The 20,175-nt window shown below is 35.3% G+C and overlaps 1 protein-coding gene across 22 annotated transcripts in view; it reads right to left on the bottom strand.

Annotated features, from left to right (window-relative positions):
• LCOR (ligand dependent nuclear receptor corepressor) overlaps positions 1-20,175 on the bottom strand; it is a 131,016-nt gene that overhangs the window by 41,621 nt on the left and 69,220 nt on the right. For 18 of the 22 annotated variants that reach the window (XM_059054417.2, XM_067024925.1, XM_059054416.2 and 15 more), the window contains one exon: positions 1,270-1,402. The exons of the other annotated variants lie outside the window; for them this stretch is intronic. Coding sequence is in view for 10 of the 18 variants with exons in the window: in XM_067024925.1 (XP_066881026.1) it covers positions 1,270-1,402 (133 nt within the window). In the remaining 8 variants the exon portion in view is untranslated. The remainder of the gene's footprint in view (positions 1-1,269; positions 1,403-20,175) is intronic. 22 annotated transcript variants of the gene reach the window in all.

Here is a 20,175-nt window from a genome sequence, read left to right on the forward strand (position 1 = left end):
TACGTTAAATATGAGTTACTTTAATGAAATAATCAAATGTTCACAAAACTAACATTTTGAACATAATTTTGGAATCAGGGTACTTTATGGAAATGGTATGGTGAGCATAGAAGCCTTGGTTGGGAGCTTTAGGTGGGAGCGTACTAGAGGATATTAAAAGAGAAGTGAGAAGTACTAAAAGATTTAATTTTACCTGGGGATCTGATGGAAGAAGAAAAAAAAAGTGCCTCTGGAAACAAAAATCTTAAGCATTCCTTAATTTCATATGTCACTTCACCTCATACTCCCTTTTGAAAATATTGATCACATTAACCAAAAGCTCAGCTGGTCTCCAAGTGTAACCAACCCATTAGAATCTGCACTTATCAGACTTTTAACTAGCGTACAGGCAAAAATCACCCCTCAAACTTTGGAAAGAAGAAGGGAATTTCCAAAGGAATGAGAGGTGTAAACTAGAACATGTGAAGAAATATTAAAGAAAGTGGAATCACTGAGTCTGCTGAAGATGAAATAAGGATATTCAGCATTATCAGAAGTTTGTAAAAAACTTCTTTAGAGCCTATCATAGTAACCTCCATCTTGGAACTAGAGGAATGGCATAACTAAGGAATACAAATTTATTTAGAAAGAATTTCTCTAATTTTAATAATTTAAATTTTTTTTAGTAAAACAAGGCTGTATCAAGGAGAAAAAGAGTTTGCAAATCTAATTTTCAGATTAAGTTTTATATGTTTTTTTCTCCAAATCAAATTTCAGTGAGGAATTACTAAAATTTTATACAGTCTGCTTTATGATTATCAGTGGCTAAAACAGTGACCATTTTTGGGGGGTCGGGGGGGCTGCTCTGCATAGCTTGCAGGATCTCAGTTCCCCGATCAGGGAATGAACTTGGGCCATGGCAGTGGAAGCCTGGATTCCTAACCACTAGGCCACCAGAGAACTCCCAACAGTGACTATTTATGTAAGAAAATTTGTCTAACAAAATATAAAACTACTGAGACCTTACAATTTTCACACTTTCATAACAATTTTAAGAATTATTTAACTAAATCTTACATGGCACCATCACTGCAGAGCAAAAAGGAGGGAGAGGGGTTGCCTCACCTTATTCCAAATTTAACTTGACCAAAGGAATATAGAGAATTATAAAGTATACTATCAATAAAGAAAAATGTTTTAAAAGGTAATTCTTTTTAAAAATGACACTGAAATTAAGGAGACTAAGATAAGACAAGCAGATGCTAAATGTCATTCTTCACTGGAACCAACCTTTTCTACAAAAGACTGCATTGAGGAACTCTTCTGCTTGTCTCTCGAATCGAATGATTTTTGCTTGCTCTCGTTTAAGCAGAGCTTCTTGCCCAGCTCCCGAAGCTGGTTCATCCAGACCGACTAAGTGTCCCTGCAAAAATATTTGGTGAAATATTTGCACAAAAATCTTTCCCCATTCAATATCAAAACCACAGATCCAAAATCAAAGACAAATGTTAGTAACAGATAAGACAAATCATTTAAATACAATTAAAATATTTTATAACTTCAGGGTAATATTTATCTCCACAAAAGTACAAAAGCAAAATGAATAGAAAAATATGCTCTGGGTGTTTTTATCCATGTTTTTTGATTATGAGTTTTGTTTAAATTTATAGGTTAACTCTAACTGAACTATAATTACTAAAGGGAAAATTTCTTTGAGCATTCAGATACAATGGTTCTTATTACACTACAGCAACATAGACAACCCAACTCAGATAAAAAGATATCTTAAACACCAAATCTCATTTGAGAATCACGTTTGCCCTCCTAGTATGAGATATTTTCTCTAGACACAAAACAAACATTTTAAAAGGGCCATCAGGAGGGAAAACTCAAAACTAACATACCTGAATTCCTAATTCTGTCCCTAGAGTACTATTTTATAAATGGTAACTTTTGAATCTTTAGTGAAATTAATAGGTCAAAACTAGCACTAGAAGAAAAAAACTGAAAAATAGAGTGCACTGCATTATAAGAGTTAAACAGTTCAGTATCTTAAGAGTAAAAATTTCAATATTTTATATATATATAAAATACTTCTTTCTCTCTCTCTCTCTCTCTCTCTCTATATATATATATATACACACACATATATATATGTTTGCAATGTAAAAATGTGTGTCCTAATCACAAAGTTTCAAAATGCTGCACTAGACGACTCCCAGAATATGCTCTCAGACTGCAGGAGCACTGAATTAGGCTGACAAAGCTTTACACTTACTTCCACTCTTGTAGCTAATAAACAAATAGGAAACTATGATGGTAGAATATAAGAGTATGAAGAAAAAGTACATCTTTTAAGAGTTCAAGTGCATATAATTTTCTTCACTGCAATGTATCAACACATGCATTTACTTATACCATGAAAAACTTAAAAGTGCTCTAAATAAAAAAATGGGACATAGCTTGGCACAATGAAAAGGAAGTAAACATGATACTGAAGGCATGTTACAATCCACAAATGATTTCCTCAAAAATTTTAAATACACGCAATGATATCTGCAATTGGTTTTCTATGATTTCCCCATCACCGGACTGTGTCAACAGTGCAACCAAAATATGTATTTTGCAAAGACACATTCAGCATCAATTATATATCGTAAATAGTTCACTATGAAGAACTCTCGCACACTCGAATTAAAACGATCCCTTAACATTTCCATGTAAGACATATTAACTTTGCCACATAATTAGTTTAAAATTTTTTAAACAAAATATTTTAAATGTTATGAATCATTACAAAAACCTCTATTATAGTTGTATTGGCCAACATTCTCTTCTATGGATTAAAGAAATTATTAAGAAAGTAACTTTTAAAAATAATCTAATTTTGATACAGATTTAACATTTAAAATGTATCAGGAACAGGTATTACAGAGTTCTATAAAATCCTCATTTGCATTATACTTTAATGCCATTTCATTGTTTATTGATTTTCAAAAATCAGACATTACATGGCACAACTATACTTAAGTCCTTAGCCCTACATTCAGTCAGTGTAGTCAGACTTGGAACAGAATATCTATAATTAAACTATGTTTAATGTAGCATTCAGGCTACTTTCTAACCTAAATCAACACAGGGCAACTAACCTAGCATTCCATAAGGCAGTTGCTACATATTCTTTATTGAACCAAACACCAATTTTATCAACTTGTACTCTGAACTATACAGCTTACTTTTAGTTGGTTCCTAATAATTACAGTCACATCTATTCATTTTGTTTTTAAACAGTTTTACTGAGATATAATATACACACCATACAATTCACCCATTTAAAGTAAAGTCAATGCTTTTTTAGTATATTCACAGAAGTGCGGAACCATCACCATAATCTAACTTTAGAACATTTTTGTATCCCAAAAGGGAACCGTGCACCCAATAACAGTCACTCCCCATTCTCCCAACCTTGGTCAACCACTGTATTCTTTTCTGTCTCTATAAGACTTAACTAATTCTGGAAATTTCACATAAATGGAATTATACAGTACTTGGTTTACTGGTGACTGAGTTCTTTTTCCTAGAATAATATTCGCAAGGTTCATCCAAGTTGTAGCATATATCAGTATTTACTTCCTTTTTACTGCCAAATAACATTCCGTTGTAAGGATATACAACATTTTATCCATTCATCAGTTGGTGAACTTTTTTTGGTTGTTCCTACTTTCTGTCTACTGTGATATGAATAACACTGCTTTTAATATCTGTGTACAAGTTTTTGTGTGGGTATATATTTTCATTTCTCTTGGATATATACTTAGGAGTGGAATTTCTGGATCATATGGTAACTATGTTACCATTTTGAGGAAGTGTCAAACTATGTTTCAAAGTAGCTGCACCACTTTATATTCCCAACAGCAATGAGGGTTCCAATTTCTCTACATACTCATGAACATGTTATTTTTTTTTATTATATCATCCTAATATACGAGAAGTTGTGTCTCATGATTTAGATTTGCATTTCCCTAATAACTACTGATGTTAAGCATCTTTTTGTATGCTATTGGCCAAATATCTCCTTCAGGGAAATGTATACTCATACAGTTTGCCCAGTTTTTAATTGGGCTATTTTTCTTTTTATTGTTGAGTTGTAAGAATTCTTGATATATTCTGGATACAAGCCCATTATCAGACATATAATTTGCAAATATTTTCTCCCGTCCATAAGCTTTCGTAACACTTCATTGATGCTACTGTTTAGAAGTACAAAAGGTTTTAATTTTAATGAATTCCAATTTGTCTATTTTTTTTTGTCATTTGTGCTTTTGGTATTTTATCTAAAAAACTAGTGGTTAACCTATGGTCGTGAAGATTTACTATGTTTTCTTCTAAAAATTTTATTGTTTTAGGACTTACTTTTGGATCTATAATCCATTTCAACTACATTTTTCTGTATGGTGTAAGAAGGGGTCCAACTTCCTTTGTGAAAATTCACTGGCCATAAATTTTACTTCTGGATCTCAACTCTATACCATTGAGTCTCAATACATCTGTCCTTATGCCAGTAACACATTATGTTGATCATTATAGTTTTGTAATAAGTTTCGAAATTGGGAAGTGTGAGTCCTGCCAATGTATTCTTTTATAAGATTGTTTTGGCTATTCAGGGTCCCCTGAATTTTCATATGAATTTTAGGATCAACTTGTCAATTTCTGCAAAGAAACCGGCTAGGGTCTTGACAGGGAACACACAGATCATCTGGGACAAAATGCGGTCTTCATAACATTGAGACTTCCATTCCACGAACACGGGATGTCTTTCAATTAATTTAGATCTTTGTTAATTTCTTTCAACAGTGTTTTGTCATTTACAGTATATGAGTCTTCTACTTTCTGTTACATTTATTCCTAATATTTTATTTTTTTAAGTTATTGTAAATGGAATTTTCTTAATTTCTTGTTTAGATTGTTCATTGCCAATGTACGAAATACAACTATTTTTTTTTAAATGCTGTATTCTGCTACTCTACTGAACTTGCTTATTAATCTAATAGTGTTTTGTAGATTCCTTAGGATTTTCTATATACAGTATCATGTCATCTGCAAATACAGATACTTTTACTATTTCTTTTACAATCTGGATAACTTTGGTTTCTTTTTATTGCTTAACTTCCAAAGATAGAACCTCTTGTAAAATGCCAAACAGAGAAATGGTGAGAGTAGACGTCCTTGTCCTGTTCCTGATTTTAGGGGGAAACTGTTCAGTCTTTTATTATTAAGTACGATGTTAGCTGTGTATTTTTGTAGGTCAGGTAGAAGAAGTCCCCTACTATTCTAGTTTGTTGGGCGTTTTCATGATGAAAAGGTGTTGGATTTGGCCAAGTGCTTTTTGGGGAGGCATCTATTGAGATGATCATGTGATTCCTGCCACTTATCCTATTAATATATTGTATTACATTAATTGATTTGGGGGTGTTGAACCAACTTGCATTCCTGAGATAAATCTCACTTAATAATGGTGTATAATACTTTTTATATGCTGCTAGATTTGGTTTGCTAATATTGTATTACGGATTTTTGGTGATGATACTGGTGTGTAGTTTTACGGACTAGTGATATTGGTCTGTAGTTCTGTTTTTTTGTGTCTTTGCCTGGTTTTGATTTTCAAATAATACTGGTTACACAGAATGAGGAAATATTCCTTCTTTATCTTAGACAAGTTTGTGAAGAATTGGTATTAATTCTTTTAAAAATATCTGGTAGAAATCACCAGTGAAGACATCTAGCAATTGGCTTTTCTTTTTTGAAAGTTTTAAAATGGCTAATTCAATCTCTACTTGCTCTAGGTCGTATTAATTTCCTAGGGCTACTGTATTATCACAAATTGTACTCTCTCTCAAAGTTCTGGAGTCTAGAAGTCTAGGCTCCTTCTGAAGGCCCTAGGAAAAAGTCCTTCTTTGCCTCTTTCTAGATTCTGCTGGTTTCCAGCTGTCCTTGGTGTTTCCTGGCTTGTGACAGCATAACTCCAATTTTTTCCTCCATCTTTACATGTCCCTCTTCTCTGTGTGTGTATCTGTGTTTCCAACTCTCTCTCCTTATAAGGATACCAGTTACTGGATTTAGGGCCCATTTGAATCCAGTATAACTCCATCTTGACTTCATTACATCTGCAAAGACCCCATTTCCAAGTCAGGTCATGTTCACAGATATCAGGGGTTAGAACTTCAACATTATCCTTTTGGGGGGGGACACAATTCAACCTGCAATATATGTCTGATCAGGTTTTCTATTTCTCAAGTCAGTTTCAGTAGTTTGTGTCTTTCTAGGCATTTACACCGATTTCATCTAAATTATCTAGTATTTTGGCATACATATTATCAACAGTATTCCCCTTATAATCCTTTTTATTGTCATAAGGTTAGTGGTCTCTCCTATATTGCTTGTAATTTAGTAATTTGAATCTTCTCTCTTTATCTTGCTCAGCACTAAAGATTTATCAATTTTATTGATCTTTTCATAGAACCAATTTCTGGTTTGATGATATTCTTTGTTTTACTATTTCATTTATTTCTGCTCTTCTCATGTCCTTATTTCTGCTTATTTATGATTTAGTTTGCTCTTCTTTTTCTAGACCCAAGGTGGACAGTTAGGGTATTGATTTGAGATCTTTTTCATTTAATGTAGGCATTTGTAGCTATAAATTACCTTTTAAGCACTGCTAGCTATATCTCATAAGTTTTGGTATGTTTTGGTTTTGTTTTTATCCACCTCAAACTATTTTCTAATTTCCTTTGTGATTTCTTCTTTGATCTACTGGTTATTTAGAAATGCTTTGTTTGATTTCCACATATTTGTGAATTCCTCACATTTCCTCTGTAACTGATTTCTAATTTCATTCCACTGTGATTGGAAAACATACTTTGTATAATTGCAATTCTTTAAAATTTATTTTTTTATGTCGCAGCATATGGTCTCTCCTGGAGAGTGTTTCATGTGCACTTGAGAAGAATGAATATTTTGCTCTTGTTGGGTGGAGTATTCTATAGATGTCTGCTAAGTTTAGTTGATTCATAGTGTTGTTCAAGTCTTCCATCTTTGTTGATCTTCTGCCTAGCTGCTCTATCCATTACTGAAAGTGGGCTACTGATGTGTCCAAATATTAATGTTGAATTGTCTATTTCCCCCTTCAATTCTGCAGCATTTTGCTTCATGTGTTTTGGGGCTCTGTTGTTAGAAGACAATACATTTATAGTTATAGACTGACCCTTTTCTCATTAGAAAATGTCCCTCTTTATCTCTAGTTCCCCAGCAGTGTGCAGCCTCTGATTGCACTTCTCAGAGGATGCTATCTTGAGCATGCACTGTCTCTCTGTCCACCAGGAATAACTATGAATTTAGCTCTTTGGCAGCTTTTTTTTCCTTGGGTCTCTCCTTTATAAGCTTCTGGTTGATCTGCCTATAGCGGTGTCACAAACCCAGCTGTTAGTCTCTACTAACTGTTCTACTGTTTTTGCCACACCCTGGGGCATAAATTGCATTCAGTCTGATCCAATAAAAGTGGAGCCTCGTTGCAGGGGCAGGGTGTTGCCAGCATTTGAGGCTTGCTCCAACCCCAGGAGGGCACTTCCTCTTTTTCCTGGTTCTCTCTTTTAAACTTCTAACTTGTCTGCTACTTCACTTGTTGCTATTAGTATCATGGAGCTACCAGCCTCCTTTTAACTGTTCACCACAAAGATCTTCATAATTTTCAACATCTTTTCGCAAGCTCTGCTCCAAATAAAGTCAGTCTCCTTAGGAGAGCTAGAGAGTTATCTGTTTTTAAGGCCTGCCTCTCCCTTAGGAAGAACCTTTGTGCTATTCTGCACAGGAACTGGGGGCTGTGACAGTGACCCAATTCTCTCAGAGTGACATCTGTGCTCTGAGTGGGGGTGCCGGATGACTTGCCCCTCCTGGATGGAACTTCTGCGTTATGAATGAGGCCTGGCCCAGCAACTGGGGCCTACTATTCTCAGCCTGCTGTGCCTAGAGTAGACTTCCACTCACAGTAAAGGCTGAGTGAGGGAAGGGGGCCCTACAGGCCTTTTGACCTCGCCTGCCTGCATGAAGGCTTCTGCAACAAGAATCTAGAATGTATAAAAGAGGCCCACAGTCTGCCCCTCCTGTTCAGAGTAGAGTGTTCCTCAAACTGAGCTCAGGGAAGTGGATAGGAGTGGGTCATGGCTCAAATGTCACTGACTCTTGTTCTTACTGAGATTTGCTAGATATTTTTTTGAACAAATGATTCTCCATTTACCGTATGCCCTTAAGATAATTATTCCCCAAGTTTAAATAATTATTTTAAAATAATTTCACCAGTTAAATAGTTGTTTTGATTAAAATAATACTAACCAAATAATAACCAAAGATGAAAAATATACCACAAAATCATATACTCTTTTCAACTGCATCTGGCCACCAAGTTAAAAATTTATAGCAACGGTGCATAAACAAAATGCAGCTCATCCTCCCTCACTGTACTTAAGTACACCAAAATTAATCAACAAGAACAAAAAAGTTCCTATGACACAGAGCTAAAAAAGCTAATATAATAGTCAGGAGATAGGAAGTTAAAACAATTCATGTCATTTCCCCTCCCTCATACATGAATTCTAAAAGGAATCATTATGTATGGTGTGGCAAAAAACAACAAAATGATGTGACATACTCTTCTGTAAATAAAAAACCACTGTTCTTTGCATTTATCATCCCTATTTATTAAAGAAGTTCTTGGCCCAGAACTAAATAGGAATAAAGCTTGAGATCAGAACTGGAATTTATATCACCTACGAGTTGCTTCCTTCACGATTCAGGAAATGGTCAAACTAGACTGGTTGGTTCATAGCCAGAGGTGATTCTGTCATATCAGAATAGACTGTGGGCTTCTTAAAAGCATACATGCCTAGAACATACTCCCAGAGCTCTTGATTCTGTACCTCTGGGGTAGGGAGTAGTCATTATGTTTTTTAAATGCTCTCTCCTTAATAAGGAACTGAAAAAAGCATCATCGGTATCATACTTTAAAAATTATTACAGGGCTTCCCTGGTGGCGCAGTGGTTTAGAGTCCGCCTGCCGATGGCAGGGGACGTGGGTTAGTGCCGCGGTCCGGGAGGATCCCACATATCGCGGAGCGGCTGGGCCCGTGAGCCATGGCCGCTGGGCCTGCGCGTCCAGAGCCTGTGCTCCGCGACGGGAGAGGCCACAACAGTGAAAGGCCCGCGTACCGCAAAAAAAAAGAAAAAAATTATTACATAGTTATAAAGTCTTTGTATTTGGGAAGGCAAACCCCACCTGTTATTTATATTTTCCAAAATGTCCTGGTTATTCTAGCTTTATTCTTTCAGACTGCATTTAAAAGTCACTCAGTCAATTCTGTTCCCACCACCACCAGGTCTCCAAAGAAGACGTGGTTTGATCTGAATAGGATTGTATTTGGAAAGTTAATTCAGGAAGAAGTAACATCCTTAAAAATATTCAGTCTTCTCTTTTAAGAACTGCTTTACATTTATCTTAAAATTTAATGAATCTCAAAATTCTCTTGTTTACTCATATACTTCCCACATATTTGTTTTACGTTTTTACTGTCATGAAAAGAATGTTTATTTTCTAACTGCTAGCGCTGGCAAAATGAAGAATGTGTGCATATGAGCGTGTAAAACTTAAAACTTAATTCTGTATATGGCTTTCAGGGGAAAGTGTAGGCCGTCTGTCTCCAGTTGCCATGTTCTCTGGTAGCCTCACCAGTTTATGTCAATTTTCCAACATCCTTTTAAGGGAGCTGTGAGAGTGGTAGGGAGAGGTAGAGGAAAAGGGAGCTGCAGCAAGCCGTCAACACTTTGTGGTCTAATGACTCATCACCCAAAGCAGAAAAAAAGATATACTGAATGGGCTGAGATCTTCTTCAACTAGAGAAGACCTCCAATTCTTTATTAAGCTTTTGGTTATCTCAAACTACATAATCCATATAATATCTTTTACTACTTTTCTGGGGAATGGCAAAGAAACAAACATCCAAAAGATGTTTCCAAATAAGTTTACAACTTTGCTCAACAACTTAAAGTACTATCTCTCTGTACTACTAGAAATGCTAAAGAAAATTCTTCAGGCTGAAGGAAAATGACACTACAAAGCTAAGAGAAATTAGAGATGATGTGAATAAAGAGGAGATAAACCATGATCATAAACTGGAAGGCTCGATATTGTTAATGTGACAATTCTCTCCAAACTGATCTATAGATTCACTGCAATCCTAATCAAAATTCTAAAGGGCTTTTTTTTAAAGAATAAGTTAATTTTAAAATTTATATAAAAGGTCAAGGATCTAGATTAGCAAAGCAAGTTTGAAAAAGAAAGCAAAGTTAGGGGATTCATACTACTTGATTTCAAGATATAAAGATATAGCAATCAAGACACTGTGGTATTGATGTAAGGATAGACATACAGTTTAATAGCACAGGGCAGAGTTCAGAAATACACCTACATGTATATGATCAACTGACTTAAAGATGCCAAAGTAATTCAATTCGGAGTGGGAGAGGAGCTCTTTTCAACAAATGGTGCTAGAACTGTATTATCTTACAGAATATAATAAACCTCAACACTTATCTCACACACCATATACAAAAATTAACTAGAAATGGATCATAAATCAAAATGTAAGAGTTAACATTACTAAGCTTCTATAAGTAAATATGAAATTTTCATGTGTTTGATATTGGATTGATTAGGCAAAGATTTCTTGAACAGGACTAAAAACCATGAATTTTAAGAGAAAAAAACTGACAAGGGGTTTTATATAGAATATATGTATTTTTAAAACAGCTAAAGATTTATAAAATGTTTCACATGGATATGTATAGAGAAAGATGCTCAACATCACTAGTCATCAGGGAAATGAAAATTAAAATCACAATGAGATACTACTACAGACCAACCAGAATGGCTAAAGTTTAAAAGACCAACAATATCAAATGTTGTCAAAATGTGGAACGTCGGAACTCCCAATACATTGCTGATAGAAATGCAAAATGTTTCAGTCACTTTGGTGAAACGTATGATAGTATTTCATAGGGTTAAATATGCAATTACAATACTACTTAGTAATTCCAATTCTAGGTATTTATACCAGAGAAATGAAAATATATGCCCAAAGACTATGTGAATAAGCCTAACAGTCAACATCTGGAAACAATTCTCAGTCTATTAAAAAAATGAATAGATAAACAAATAGTGGCATATCCATGCTACAGAGACCTACTCAGCAACAAAAAGGAACAAAACATCATATACAAAATCATGAATGAATATTTAAAAATTATGCTAAGTGAAAGAAGTCAAAAACAAAAGACTACATATCTATAATTCCTATTACAGAAAATTCTAGAAAAGGTAAAACTACAGTGATTGCCTGGGTCTGTAGGTCCAATAAAGGGATTGACTACAAAGGGGCATGAGAAAACGTTTTAAGGTGAGGAAACTGTCCTGTACCTTGACTGTGCTGGCAGTTATCAATTGTATACAATTACCAAAATCCATTAATCTGTACTCTAAAATGGATTTATTTTATTGTGTATAAATATTACCTCAATAAAAATCATTAAAAATAGGTTTAGGGTATTAAAGATGCTAGACACTGAATGTATCACTGAATTGTGATTCCTGAACTAACCATCTGAAATCAAAGAAATTTTTACTTACATTTTCAGAGTCACAAAGAAATGTGACACATTTTCAAAAACTCATGTGAATATCTTTCTCCTCAAGCAAGCATACTTTTAGGCTAAAAAACAGTATCTTTTATTTGCCATGCACTTCTTTGCATAGTATTCTGAATAGATATGTCAGTGGCCATGAATTGCTGGCATTTTGATATTTTTTTTGCTTTATCCTTATATATAAATGAAGATAAGGAGGCTGATTATTGCCCAACATCTGGTCTTTGTTAATGAAGCTGTATGTAGACTGGACAAAAAAGTAGGTGTATACGTTAGCAGTTTCTCACCAAAGGAACCAGATTCCCTCTATGAAAATGGAATCCAGTACTGGAACACAGAAAAGACCCAAAATGAACCCAAAATATTCTGTACCAGAAAGTAAGAAAGGGTTCAAAAAATGATGGGGACATGTCAAAAATGACATAGGTTAACTTGAAGGGATTCCCACTAACCAGATCTGGGACACTAGATGATAAACTACTGAACAGAATAAGAATCTTGACTCCAAACAAATAGAGGGAAAGAGAAAGCTCTTCCTCACAGTGTAAAGCCAACTAAACAATGTGAAAGAAACAACAGAGTTAGAAAGATCACAATTTTCAAATAATTGGAAAAATAACTTATTCCAGCAAGAAACTACCATCAATACTAAAATTGAAATGATGAAAGTCTGATGAGGAAAAAAAATACATTGTCTCAACATATCTGTGTACAAATTACTTATTAATCACAAGGGGAAAAATAGTAACATTTCAGTGGACAAACCCAGTGGACATCAACCTTGCCGAGGTTAACATCACCTACTAAACTGAGAAGAATACATCACTTACTTAATATTCTTCCTAAAAGATCATGACTTGAATTTAATCATGAAGAAACAATCAGAAAACCTTAATTGAGAGACATTCTACAAAATGAATGACGTGCACTCTTCAAAATCGTAAATGTCACTAAGAAATAAAAGGCTGAGGAACCATTCTAGTTCAAAGGAGACTAAAGAGAAGTGAAAATCAAATTCAATGAGTGATCTTAAATTGGATTTTTGGATTAAAGGAGTGGGTAAAAAACTAATAAAGTCATTGGGACAATTGGTAAAATTTAAACGAGATTCATAGCTTAGATATATATCAAAGTAACTTTCCTGATTTTTGGTAACTGTATTGTGTAGTTAAGTGGATATCCTTATTCTTAGGAAAAAGAGAAATAAACATGAAAATATTTAGGAGTAAAGAGGTATGAGGGGTATGATGTCCATAACTTATTCTCATGTGGTTCAGGAAAATGTGTGTGTGTGTTACATGTAGTATCTATGACAGAGAAAGAATGAGAATGAATTAATAAGGCAAATGTGGCAAAATGTTAAATGGTGACTGGCACATAAAAATTTCTGTGCTATTCTTTTAACTTTTTTTATAAATGTGAAATTATTTGAAAGTTTAAAGTTTCAAAAAGTAGGGTGGACAAATGCTGAATCTTACTTTTCTTCTACAAGCCAAATCTCCCTTGTTCCTCTCCCACCCTCTTCTCTATAATCCTAGCTGTTCTGCCATTAAATTATATTTGCTTGTGTTGTTGCTCTGATACACAGTTAGAGGAAGAATAACAAAGAGAATAGTAAGTAGGATATGGAAGTTAATAACTTTCAGCATTCTCTTAATCTCAACAACCTGATGAAGATATTCAAAACAGAATAAAACATTTTCTGTCAAGGGCCAGATAGTAAATATTTTAGGCTTTGCAGGCCACATACAGTAACATCTCTTTTTGCCCCCTCCAAAACCACCTCTTTAAGCTTGCAGGCATTACAAAAACAGACTGTGGGCTGGATTTGGAAATAGGTCATAGCTTTCTGACCCCTGATAGAATTATTAAATTCCTCTAAGAACTATACAAAAGCAGCTCTACTGATCCCCGAAAATAGCAAGGACATTACTGAATAAATGAAGCAACAAAATTATGTCAGCATGGTAGTTAGTTCTCAGGGCAATAAACAGTTAATAAAGTTAAACTTTAAACAAAAAATAAAGATTAACATTTCTTAAAGTTTCTTTTGTAACTCTAAAGTTTATCACCTTTGAGTTTGGGTTGGGGGGGATAAGAATGGGGAAGGTCACTTACACAGCTGCAGATTTTCTTTTTAAGAGATAACACCTCAGGAAAGGAAATAAAAGAAAAAATAAGTTTCACTTGGGAAAGGTAAGATGGCCTAGATTTAAGGAGTGTGATATAAAACTGAAGGGGTGACATTTTAGAGCTGTTCCTGTCTGAATTCAAGACCATTCCCACGCTGTACTGGGATTCTCCAAATTTAAATGGTATTTTTAAAAAATTCACACCATATAGCATAGAAAATCTGGGAATTAGAAGCATATGTACGCATGCAGGTTTTGTAATAATTATGTTAGAAAGGCCTATGTGAGTAGAACATGTGCCTATAGCTATAGTCATGTCCTCTACCCATGGCTTACTGACATTTCAAGCAATGAGCTAAAAAGAGCTGACAAGATGCAACTCATTGATCTAAATACCACTACTCTCCTATGTTTTATTATTTTAAATGCCAGCAAGTCTTAGGGAAAATGGCTCCACCATGTTAAATGCTTATACTCTTTAAGGTCAGTTACCTAAAAAGAAACCTTCTTACTTCGTGTAAATTATTATTTTTTACATTAACCAAGTATGAATTGTTGTGCTTAATACAATGTTTATGGTATGTCAATGTTACCTTCAATTTTGTTAAGCAGACCAACAGGTTAAAGAATAGGAAAACAACAAAGTTTAAAGCCTGAATACATATCAAGAGTTAAAGTATTAAAAATGTACAACAAACTTACCATGAATGACTCTTACCAGTATATCTAATTGTTATTACTGTACTTGGAAATTAAGCCTAAAGTGCAAGTACCAAATGATTATTACCATTATACTTAATTTACCAGTATCTATAATCAACACTTGCTGTTATAGTTTTCCTTCCATTACACATGTATAGTTTTTGAAACATTAAAAGACAAATGCAAGCTGCCCCAGTCAATAACAAGTGTTTCTTATATCCTTCCACTAGTTGGAAATTAAAAGTTTAAACGATTCCAACTATCATCCACAACCCAATTTCAATCAGAAGACTTCCTGAATTTCTAATCTGCTCTCAGTAATGACTGTAGGTTTTGGTAGGTGCCTAAGACCACTATAAACACAAGGATATCCAACTTCACATTGGAGGTAACAGTATTACAAAGCCTAGCTGAGGGTAATCCTGCCTTTTTCTAAACTCCTATAGCACTTTATATATGCTGCTCTCACAGAACTAGTTTTATATAACCTGTATTGTATTTATTTATATATAAATATTTCTTACTTCCTCCACTAGACTACAGATTTCTTGAAAATAGCATCTGTGGCTAAAACTTTTAATTATTCATAGTACCTTTATTTCAACCACAGTGACTGGTGCCTTTTGACAAAGTAAGTGTGAAATATACAGTTGTTCATTTTAAATTCAGAAATAAGGAATTGAAGAAATCTTTTAAAAGAAAAAAGAAATCTAAGAAATAAAAGGGCAAAGATTTAATACTGTTAAGATGTCACTACTACCCCAAATCATTTACACATTTAATGTACCCCCCCATCAAAATCCCAATGGTGTTTTTTGCAGAAATACAAAAATCCATTCTAATATTCATATGGAATCTCAAGGGACTCCAAATAGCCAAAACAACTTTGAAAAAGAGAAAAATGTTGGAGGTACCACTTTCTAATTTTAAAACTTATTACAAAGCTACAGTAATCAAAACAATATGGTACTTCAGTTGTTTCCATATCTTGGCAATTGTAAATAATGTTGCAATGAACATGGGGTACATATATCTTTTCCAATTAGTTTTTGTAATCTTTGGATAAATACCCAATGTGGGACAGCTGGATCATATGGTAGTTCTGTTCTTAATTTTTTGAGGAATCTCCACACTGTTTTCCATAGTGGCTGTACCAATTTACATTCCCACCAACTGTGTATAAGGATTCCCTTTTCTCCACCTCAATGAATGGATAAAGAAGATGTGATATATATAAATAATGGAATATTATTCAGCCCTAAAAAGATGAAATCTTGCCATTTGTGACAACATGGATAAAACTTGAGGATATTAAGCTAAGTAAAATAAGTCAGATGGAGAACGACAAATACCATGTGATTTTACTAATGTGTGGAATATAACAAACAAAACCAAAAGAATAAAACAATGAACAAACCAAACACACAGATACTAAGAATGGTGGGGGGGAGATAAAGGGTATCAACTGTATGGTGATTTTTGGTGGTGAGCATGCTGTACTGTATTTATAAGTAGAAATATAATGTGTACACTTAAAACTTATATAATGTTATAAACCAGTTATGTCAATTAAAGATAAATTATAAAAAACCAATATGGTACTGACATAAAGACACATAGAATAATGGAATAGAATAGAGAGAGTCCAGAAATAAACCCTCACGTATATGGCCAAATGATTTTTGACAAGGGTGCCAAGACCATTCAACGGTGGAAAAGACCAATGGTGTTGGGAAAACTGGATAACCACATGTAAAAAGCATAAAGTTGGATCCTTACCTTATAACATATACAAAAATAAATTCAAAATGGATAAAGACCTAAAACTATAAAACTCTTTGAAGAAAACATAGTGGGAAAAGCTTCATAACATTGGATTTGGCAATGATTTTTTGGATATAACACCAAAAAAACAGGCAGCAAAAGTAAAAATAGATGAACTGGTTTACATCAAAAATTTAAAAACTTCTGTTTATCAAATGACATAATCAACAGCGTGAAAAGGCAACCTACAAACTGGGAGAAAATATTTGCAAATCACATATTTGATAGGGGCTGAATATTCACAAAGAACTCCTACAACTCATCAACAAAACTTGATTTAAAAATGGGGGGCTTCCCTGGTGGCGCAGTGGTTGGGAATCCGCCTGCCGATGCAGGAGACACGGGTTCGTGCCCTGGTCCGGGAGGATCCCACATGCCGCGGAGCAACTAAGCCCGTGAGCCATGGCCGCTGGGCCTGCGTGTCCGGAGCCTGTGCTCCGCAACGGGAGAGGCCACAACAGTGAGAGGCCCGCATACCGCAAAAAACAAAAAAAAAAACAAAAAAAAAAACAAAAAACAAAAACAAAAACAAAAACAAAAACAAAAACAAAAAAAAAAAAATGGGGAAGGGGGGCTTCCCTGGTGGCGCAGTGGTTGAGAATCCGCCTGCCGATGCGGGGGACACGGGTTCGTGCCCCGGTCTGGGAAAATCCCACATGCTGCTGAGCCCGTGAGCCATGGCCGCTGAGCCTGCGCATCTGGAGCCTGTGCTCCGCAACGGGAGAGGCCACAACTGTGAGAGGCCCACGTACCGCAAAAACAAAATAAAACAAAACAAAAAAAATGGGGAAGGTACTTGACAGACATTTCTCCAAAGATGATAAACAAACAACCAACAAACACATGAAAAGATGCTCAACATCACAAATTATTAGGGAATGCAAATTAAAACCATAATGAGATACCATCTTCCATCCATTAAAATGGCTATGTAAAAATAAAAAATAAACAAAAAATAACAAATGTTGGCAAGGATGTGGATAAACTGAAATCCTTACGCAGTGTTGGTGGAAATGTAAAATGGTGCAATTGATGTGGAAAAAGTTTGGTGGTCCCCCAAAAAAGAGAACTACCCTATGATCCAGCAATTCTACTTCTGGGTATTTATCCAAAGGAAACAAAAACACCAACTCAAAAAAATGTTCACTGCAGCATTAATTACAATAGCCAAGATATGGAAGTAACCTAAGTGTCTGTAGATGTATGAATGGATAAAGAAAATGTGGTTGGTCCAACTATCTATACACACACACACACACACACACACACACACACACACACACACACAAACTGGAATAATACTAAGCTTTTTACGGAAATCTTGCGATTTGTGACAACATGGATACACCTTGAGGACATTATACTAAATAAGTCAGACAAAGACAAATATTGTATGATCTCACTTTTATGTGGAATCTAAAAACAAAACACAACACCTGAACTCAGAGAACAGACTGGTGGTGGTGGGAGGGTGCAAAATGGGTGAGGGTAGTCAAAAAGTATAAGCTTCCAGTTGCAAAATCAGTTAAGTTTTAGGGATGTAATGTGCAGCATGGTGACTGTAGTTAATAATACTGTATTATAGGGACTTTCCTGGTGGCACAGTGGTTAAGAATCCTCCTGCCAGTGCAGGGGACACGAGTTCGAGCCCTGGTCTGGGAAGATCCCACATGTCGTGGAACAACTAAGCCCACGTGCCACAACTACTGAGCCCGCATGCCTAGAGCCCGTGCTCCGCAACAAGAGAAGCCACCGCCATGAGAAGCCCACACACCGCAACGAAGAGAGTAGCCCCCGCTCACGGCAACTAGAGAAAGCCCATGTGTAGCAATGAAGACCCAGCGCAGCCAAAAATAAATAAATTTGTAAAAAAAAAAAAAAATACTGTATTATATATTTGAAAGTTGCTGAGAGTGTAATCTTAAAGTTCTGTGGTGATGGTTAACTAGACTTACTGTGATGATCATTTTGTAACATACACAAATATTGACCATTATGTTGTACACCTGAAACTAGTAAGTTATATTTCAATTATACCTCAATTAGAAAAAAAATAAAGAATAACCAAAAAATGGTTTCAAAAATGCATTGCTGGGCAATGCAATCTTATTGATTTTCTTGAAACTATCTTTTTTTTTGTTGCTGGGACAAGCAGAAAACTCCAAGTAGCAATTCAAGTGAGAGGAATAAGGTTACTATAGCCTATTCCCCCTTGTTATTTTTTTTAAAACACTGCCTTCATAGTTGAGAGTTCCTCACTGTTCTTTGCCCTCAGTGTGAGCAAGTCAATTAGCCAGGATTCTTATACTTAGGCATTCTTGCCTCACTGAATTCCTGCCAACTGTTAACACCTACAGTTACACTGACTATATTTCTAACTTCAATAAGAATCTCTCATCACCATTCAGTAACTAATTTCTTGTTTGTTCCTGCCTTCTTCAACTGTTCCCTCCTTTTAATAACTAATTCCTTCCTCTTCTCCAGTTTCTTTTCTTTCAAGAGTACAAATATTATGTGTTTCCCCCTCCTCCCCAAAATATCTTTACCTAAACCAACTGCCCATTCCTTCTATGGTCCTGTTTCCTTCATCATCCCTGACACTGACAATTTATCAAACTAGTAGTCTATATCCGTTTCTTAACTCCCACACCACTCACTTATTCATTAACCCTGTCAGACTTATAGTCTGGCTCCCACAACCAGTGTTCTTGAGAAGCTATTCTCTCAAAGCCCAGTGGAGTATGTTTGGGGGTACTTCCTCAACCCATTTAGGGTCCATTTTGGGAAATGGCACAGAAGTCCATATTAGAGTAACAAACGTGACAATCCATCTCCCTACTTATCACCCAGGATGGGGCCAGGAAGATGTCTGATTCAAGATGGGCAACCCATTTAATCTATGATTCTACCTTCCTTTCAATCTGATTCTTTTTCCTACTTTCTAAAATGAAGGTTTTCTTCAGTTCTTACTATTTTGCGCTTTACCTCTCACCAAAGACTTCACCTGCTCAAATAAACCAATCACTGTATGTATTCAGGAACACTCCAAATATGTATTCAGCTCAGACCTCTTCTTTCAACTCAATTTCCACAACTCTGTCTTCCTGGACACTTCCAACTAAATGCTTACTTTCATCACAAAGTGCTTCCAGCTAATAACCTCATTATCCTCACCATAAAAATTGGCCACTACACCTTTCCCCTTCTTACTTCTCAACCTCTGTTAATTCACCATGCTAAGTCAACCTGGCTTAGAAAGCCTAACATCAGTATCACTTCACTCTCCCTTATCTATACCATTTATGTAATCATTAAGTTTCAGCAATTCTTTATTCTAGATTTTCTACATACATCCCTTCCTTATGCATCTGCACAGCCAAGACCCTAGTTCAGGCTTATTTTCTGGATGATTACAAGAACCTCTTCTAATTTTCTCTCCATTACATCCTAAAAATAACTATCAAGTTAACTGTTCTAAAACACAGATCCTTTTAAGGTTCACGTTGAATTCGATCTCCTTGATTAAGCAAATTCCACTGTCATCTGCTGCACCTCTCAACTGCTACGTACTTACATTTTCTTGTGTTATCTACTACCTTTTCAAATATTACATATGAGAATGAAGGAGGGAATTTTACTCTCAATATCAGAGCTCTGATTCTGGGCAAGCAGGATGGAGGATTTAAATCTCCCTAATTTAGATCTCCTTTAATTCCGTTAGCCACCCATGGTCTCACCAATGTTCCATAAGCAAGGAGGGATCCACTTTTTACTTCTTTGGTATACTCTC

This window comes from Kogia breviceps, chromosome 2 (assembly GCF_026419965.1).
Source record: "Kogia breviceps isolate mKogBre1 chromosome 2, mKogBre1 haplotype 1, whole genome shotgun sequence".
In the NCBI taxonomy this organism is placed as follows: domain Eukaryota; kingdom Metazoa; phylum Chordata; class Mammalia; order Artiodactyla; family Physeteridae; genus Kogia; species Kogia breviceps.